Genomic DNA, 7500 nt, shown 5'->3' on the forward strand with positions numbered 1-7500 from the left:
ATTATTCTCATTATTATTATCATTATTATCGATATGATTAATTTCTAATGTATGCTTTCTTATGAACTGATTCTTTAATTTATCATTATCCATGATATGATTAAAAGCATTTAACTTATTTTTCCTATTATGTTCCTCATTTCCTATCTCGAATTCTTTTTTATTTCTATAATATGATCTGTCGCTAATACATGAATAACTTCGATATGATTTACTATTTATTTCATTCGAACTATTATTAATATATTCATTTTCATATGTTAAAAGATTTTCTTTTGTTATATCTTCTTTTTCTTTTTTGTCATAATCTAATTTTAAAATATCTTTTTGTTTACTTTTTTTTCTTAAATTTGAACTTATTGATCTAACCATATAACTACCTGCTCTACTTAAATTATTATTAATAGAATCCATTTTTTTTTCATTCAAACATCCAAAACCATAGGAAGCTTCTCTTTTATTATAATTTATTATATGAGGTGATTTCCCTTCATTCTCTCTTCTAAAAACATTCAAAGAATCAAAAACAAAAGGATTTACAGAACTATTAGAAATACTATGTAAACTACTCTTTTTTATTTCTTTATTTAAAATATTCAAATTCATAGTATTCTTTTTTTTATTATTATTTAATATTATTTCATCAACACTATTAGAAAAATGTCCACTCCTTATATTCTTATCGTGTTCTATTCTAATTTCTTTCTTATTTATAATGCTATTATTAGATACCCCTTCTGCTGAAACAAAATTTCCTTTTTCCTCTCTATCGCTATAACAATTATTTGTAGTAATTACACAATTTATATTATTCTTGTCATTTATAATAGACTTATCCTTATTTTCTAAATTTTCCACCTCATATTTTTCTTCACATGTGTCACCAATTTTTGTACCATTCCTATTTATATCCTTCATATTATTAGAGTTATTCTTGTTCTTCACATTTTCATTTTCTCTAGTGGTAGTCCTATTTATGTATTCCTCCGCTGGGACATGACTTCTATTAGTATCACCCTCTTCTAAATTATTATTATTATTTAAATGGTTATTCATATTTTTGTAATTCTCCTGCACATTTCCTGTTTCTATCACACTATTATTACCTGTACGTTTCGTGGTACCATTTTGCGTATCTATCACACTATTATTACCTGTACTTTTCGTGGTACCATTTTGCGTATCTATCACACTATTATTACCTGTACTTTTCGTGGTACCATTTTGCGTATCTATCACACTATTATTACCTGTACTTTTCGTGGTACCATTTTGCGTATCTATCACACTATTATTACCTGTACTTTTCGTGGTACCATTTTGCGTATCAGCAGCATTTACCCCTCCTGTTGTTGCACCTAAACTCTTGTCTGCATTAATCCTCTTGGTATCATCAAAATATTTATTAAAATGCCTTTCATATTTTTGTTGTTGAGCCTTTGCATCCTTTTCTAACAATTCATAATTTTGACCAAATCCATCTTTTGCCCCTGAGCTAAATAATATTTCTATACGGAATCTATTACTATCATCTCTCTTGAGATGTTTTCTTTCCCATACTCTAAAAACTAGATGTGATAAGTAATGCAAATCTGTAACATCACTTACACTTTTAAATGAATCATTATCTATAATATTTTGACTTATAGTATTATCTGCTTTTTTAGCATGTATTAAAATATTTAATAATGATATCATATGAGATGCTGATGTTACATAATATCGTGACCTTACCATTCTCCAAGGTGACCTTATACCTAACCTTCTAGCATCTGTTTCTTTTAATCGAATTATATCTTCATCGTCATCATGTTCATGTTCTTCTTCATCTTCATCCACATCAATGTCAGCCTCGGCATCAGCCTCAGCTTCAACATCGACTTGACCATTTACATTTTCATCATTTGGATTTTCTTTTCCATTTATATTTACATCTGTATCTTCTTTTATATTATTTGTATCTAACTCACTGCATCCATTTTTAGTTTTTTCTTTATCTTCTTCATCCACATTGGTACCTTTCATATGATCTCCTTTAACATCATTTATTAAATTGTCCCCATGTTTATCATTATATTCTTTATTTTGTTTATTTTGTGTATATTGTGTATATTGTGTATATTCTTTATTTTGTTTATTTTGTTTATTTTGTTTATTTTCCTTATTTTCTTTATTTTCTAAACTTCCGCTATTTTTTAATTCTTTTGTTTTTTCATGTACATTAGAAGTAGAATCCATTTGATCTTCATCAATTTTTGTTTTATGTCTTTTATCAGAATCTTCTACCGTTCTCATAAAATAGGAACCACTTTCTTTTTTTAAAAAATTTTCACTATACTTATATGAGACACCTCGATCATTAGAATCTTCTTTTTTTTCATTGAAATCATTATCTATCATATTTTTTATTTTTTTCATTTTTTGTTTCTCATTATTTTCCTTTCTATATTTATTTTGGTGTGCCCATAAATCTGAGGAGTTAATAACTAAGGCTTCTTTTTTGTTGATTAATTTGGGGGTATATATATCTTTAACATTAGTATTATAGGTAACGGTGCTTTTATAATTTTTTAGTTCGTTATAACTTTCTCCTATATTGGTATCTAAAAATGTTGATGTTGAATTGTTATTATAATTATTGTTACAATAATTATTATTATTATTATTATTATTATTGTTATTATTATTATCGTTTATATTATTATCGTTTATATTATTATCGTTTATATTATTATCGTTTATATTATTATCGTTTATATTATTATCATCGTTAATATTTTTATGATTACCGTTTACATTATTGTTATTAATACTATTGCTGTATCCTCCTATACACAAGGCCTTATTTAACACTCGTTTAGAATTACTAGGTTCTGAATTGGTTCCATTAATCGTTTCTGAATATTTCATATTACATATTAAATCATCACATCTATATAATGAATTGTTTTTTTTTTCATTATCATATAAATTATTTTTACATATACATTCTTTTCTATTCTTTATTATATTCGTAGATATATCTGGTACATATTTTTCCGTTAACGAAGAACATTTTTCTAACTTGTCTTTTCTTTGATATTCATTTTGTGTTATTAAATTTCTTTTACAATTTTCTGAACATATACTAGCACATCTTAAATAGGATTTATCTAAATGTTTATTTTTTTCATTATTAAAGGTTTTTTCTTCTTTTTCAATAACCAATTCCTTTGTCTCATCCCCCTCTTCCATATTATTATTATTATTGTCACCATTTTTTTTGTTGTCACCATTTATATTGTTGTCACCATTTATATTGTTTTCACCATTTATATTGTTTTCACCATTTATATTGTTTTCACCATTTATATTGTTTTCACCATTTATATTGTTTTCACCATTTATATTGTTTTCACCATTTATATTGTTTTCACCATTTATATTGTTGTCACCATTTATATTGTTGTCACCATTTATATTGTTGTCACCATTTATATTTATATTTATATCTACAGGTTTGATTGTATCCTCCTTATTTTTCCCGTGCTCATATTTATACATGTTATCACCTTTTTCATCATGTATATTTTGTACAGTCGTTTCCTCCACAACGTCATTTATTGTTTTTTCCTTTTTATCATTTGCATTATATAACATATCAGCTTTATCATTTATTATATTGCTTTTATTATTCGTTTCAAGTTTCTTATTGATTTCATTGCTATCCCTTTTGAATAGGAAATTGTCCAGAAAATTTTGCTTGGTATCATATTTACACATATTAAAATTTTTAGATGTATCTCTTTGATGTTGGTCTTTATCCTTTTTTTGTAATTCGTCCGTTTTTTTAAAATAAAATGGATTCATATATGAAATATGTAGAGCATTTTTGAGAACATTATTTCCTTTGTTATTTTTTTTATTTCTTTCTTCTTCATCTCTATAATATGTTACATCATGTATTAATTTTCTTAATAATTTTCCTACAATGTGCACACCAATTTTGACTTTGTCTTGAGGTGTAATACCATATTCCGCTTGTGAGATAAAATTGGCTAGTGGTTCAATTTGATTATATATTTCAAAAGCTTTATCTAAACCACTACCTAGATATGAATGATGATGTATTAAATCAAAGCGTACATTATCAACAATATCTGGAATTTTTGAAGTATCATATTTATTTTTATTTTTTTTATACCACATTTTTGTTAAGGATTTCCATCTAACTTGTATCTCATGTAATATGTCAATAACATATAAAGCATATTCATCATATGGAAATAAATTTAACCATTTCTGTACTTCTTGATTTAAACTTTTTAAAAATTCATATATTGTTGTTCTAACCTTATCCATTAATTCATAAAAATTAGATATTTTTCTTAATGATTCTCTAAATCCTCTCGCATTTTTTCCAGGTGTTAACTTTTTTAATAAATCTTCATCGATATCATTATTTTTATTTAATATCTCATCAATATATTCTTTACATTCTGATCTTTCTAAACATGGATTATTATCATCTAATAAACTATGTGCTTTAGAATTCCTTATAACCATAGCTACTAAAATCGGTGTTAATTCTCCATCTAAATCTAAAAACCCTTTTGTAAATGCAGCAGATGTTATTTGACATCTACCTTCATCTGAAGTAAAAATTTTAAAATCATGTCTAAATGTTGAATGTAACCTTAATAAACCATCTGAATCACCCGGATATAAAGTAGCTCTAAAGCGTTTACCCAAATTTTCCGATTGTCTTCTTCCCATTCTTGTTAATTCACCTCCCCATTTAGCAACAACAAGTATTTTAGTAACTATAACTTTATCGTTTACAATAATAAAATCTACAGGCTTTAATTGTATCTTTCTATTTATACCTGTAAAACCATCACCTCTTTCTAATATTTTTTGTAATGTTTTATGATTTTCAATCATCACTTCGTATTCTCCTCTTTTTATTTCTAATTCTTCTTTTGTCATTAAATTAAGTGCATCCTCTCCTGAACATGTGGTGCACCTTTCCTCTTCGCTAGGTTTATTCTTACAATGGACATTTAATTTTATATTACTACAACTACTATTACAAGTATTATTATTACAAGTGTTATCATTACATATACCGCTTGTATTATTATTATTACATGTACTGCTTGTATTATTACATGTACCGCTTGTATCATTACATATACCGCTTGTATTATTATTATTTTCATCATGATCATGGCCCAATTTCTTCCTATGGGGGATTTCCTTTTTATCATCCACATTTTCATTATCTTTATCTTTCATGGTGGACCTAGTCAAATCCTCCTTTTTACTAGGTGCATCTAATTTTTGTCCATTCTTTTCATTAATATCATCCTTTTCCAATTTTTGTTGGATATTATAAAGTTGCTCTTTTATTAGTTTAAATTCCTTTTCTATATCATTCAATATAACATTATTTCTTAGGAAAAGGTCCTCTAACTCTTCTGGTGATTTAAACTTTATTTCTTTTTTGGTATAAGATTTATACAAATTGGCTTGTTTGACTTCATCTGTTTGTGTAGATGTGTTGCATGTATCTGGGTTTATATTTTTATTATTTGAGGAATTTTTTTCATTCATCGTTTTGTTATCTGATAGGAGAAAGGTATCTGTTTTATCTTGATTATTAAGATCTTTAATGGGTTTATTTTTATCATTACATGTACAGTTGTTTTGATTATCGTTATTGTTTTCACATGATTTGCTATTCTCACATGATTTATTATTCTCACATGATTTGCTATTCTCACATGATTTATTATTCTCACATGATTTGCTATTCTCACATGATTTATTATTCTCACATGATTTATTATTTTCATTTATATTTTCCTTATTTGTGTTAGTTGAATTATTACAAAGGGATTCATGATGAGCACATGGTATTTTTATATCCTTTTGTGTATCATTTATATGACCGTTACATTTACTTGAACAATTGTTTTCACAATTATAATTAAATGTCTTACTATTAGAATGATTTTTATGTGTACCTTGATATTGATTAGTGGCATGATCAAGTTTAGCATTATATTTTAGAACATCTTGTGTATTATAATTAGTTGTATGTAATTCATTATTATTTATTTTAATGGTATCATCATGAGCATATCTATTTGATATAACATTATATAGATTTTCTTCTGAATTAAAATAATCAAGAATTAATGGTTTGGTTGTAAAAAATTTCATTTTTTGTTTTGGTTTTCTATCTCCATGTCTCATAACAATAATTACAGAACATAATTCTTCATGATGTGAACAGTGTAAATCATCTGGTTGTCTAAATGTTTTTCTTAATACTTCTTCTTCATTTTCGATATTATACCAATTATCAGCTAAATCTCTTGGAATAATATTATATTTTTCTTCTAATTTGGCTAGAAACATTGCTCTTAATATATGAGCACAATCATTATAATATTTTATATTACCTTTGACAAAGGACCATCCATTGACATCACAAACAAATGGACCCATAGTAGTTCTTAAGATATCAAAACCACAAACGGTTTGTTGAAAAGCTTCAACTATTCTATATGCTATAATTTTTTCAGCTTCTGATAAAATAACAGCATATCTAACTTCTTTTCCATCAGATGTTCTACATACTTTTCCATCTAAAGCTGGAGATTTTCTTGCTTCTGCATGTGCAAACATTTGACCTACAGTATATACTTTAATATCTGTACCAAAGGTAGATAAAAATTCTTCATATATATATGTACCATTAGTTCGAACTTTATGTATTTCTGGACAATATTCACTACTCCTATCCTTAATTTTACGAAATAATTTTTTACAACCACCTCCTGTATTCTTTGGATAATATATCCAATTGTTATGATTATCAGCATTTATTGGTTTTTCAATAAATGGTTTATTTAATCTTATATTATCATACACTATATAATCATAATACTCTTCAAATATATGTTCTCCTCTTTTTACTGTATCATGATCTACAACAACGTAATTAGCATGAGGTACTCTCCATTTTTTTAATTCCTCATATATTTGTAATCTTGATCGTAATATCATCTGCTTTTCTAAATTATTTAATGTTATAGGCTTGTATTTCTTTACATATTCAATAGCCTTCTTTAAAGGAAAACCAGTAGAATAAAAAGCTATCAAACAATCTACAATAGGCCAACAATCTATATCATGATTTAATATCATATCCTCTTTAAATTTTATTATATGGAAATCACCACTCTTTGCTAAACGCTTTAAGATACATTCCATTGGAGCACTCTCAACTTTGCTTTCCATAGCACATACTCCTAATGTAAACTTTTTTATTATACCACAATCATCTTTTGAAATGTTATCAAATAATTTCTCTTCATCTAAAGAAGTTATATGTTTTCTACTTTTGCTTTTTTTCTTCCCTTCATCCATATTTTCTTTCAAAAATATAAAATATAAAATATATATATGTAGATATATATGAGTGTGGGGGGAGGGAACTCCCCAAAAAAA

At 26.2% G+C, this 7500-nt stretch overlaps 1 protein-coding gene across 1 annotated transcript in view; it reads right to left on the reverse strand.

Moving 5' to 3' along the window:
- Positions 1-7419, reverse strand: part of PF3D7_1430300 (acid phosphatase, putative) — a gene marked incomplete at both ends in the record, with an annotated part of 7974 nt that extends 555 nt beyond the window's left edge. The window contains one exon of the mRNA XM_001348420.1: positions 1-7419. This exon is cut by the window's left edge and continues 555 nt beyond it. Coding sequence (XP_001348456.1) covers positions 1-7419 — 7419 coding nt within the window.
- Positions 7420-7500: the final 81 nt, after the last annotated feature.

The sequence above is a fragment of the Plasmodium falciparum genome (assembly GCF_000002765.6).
Source record: "Plasmodium falciparum 3D7 genome assembly, chromosome: 14".
NCBI lineage: Eukaryota > Apicomplexa > Aconoidasida > Haemosporida > Plasmodiidae > Plasmodium > Plasmodium falciparum.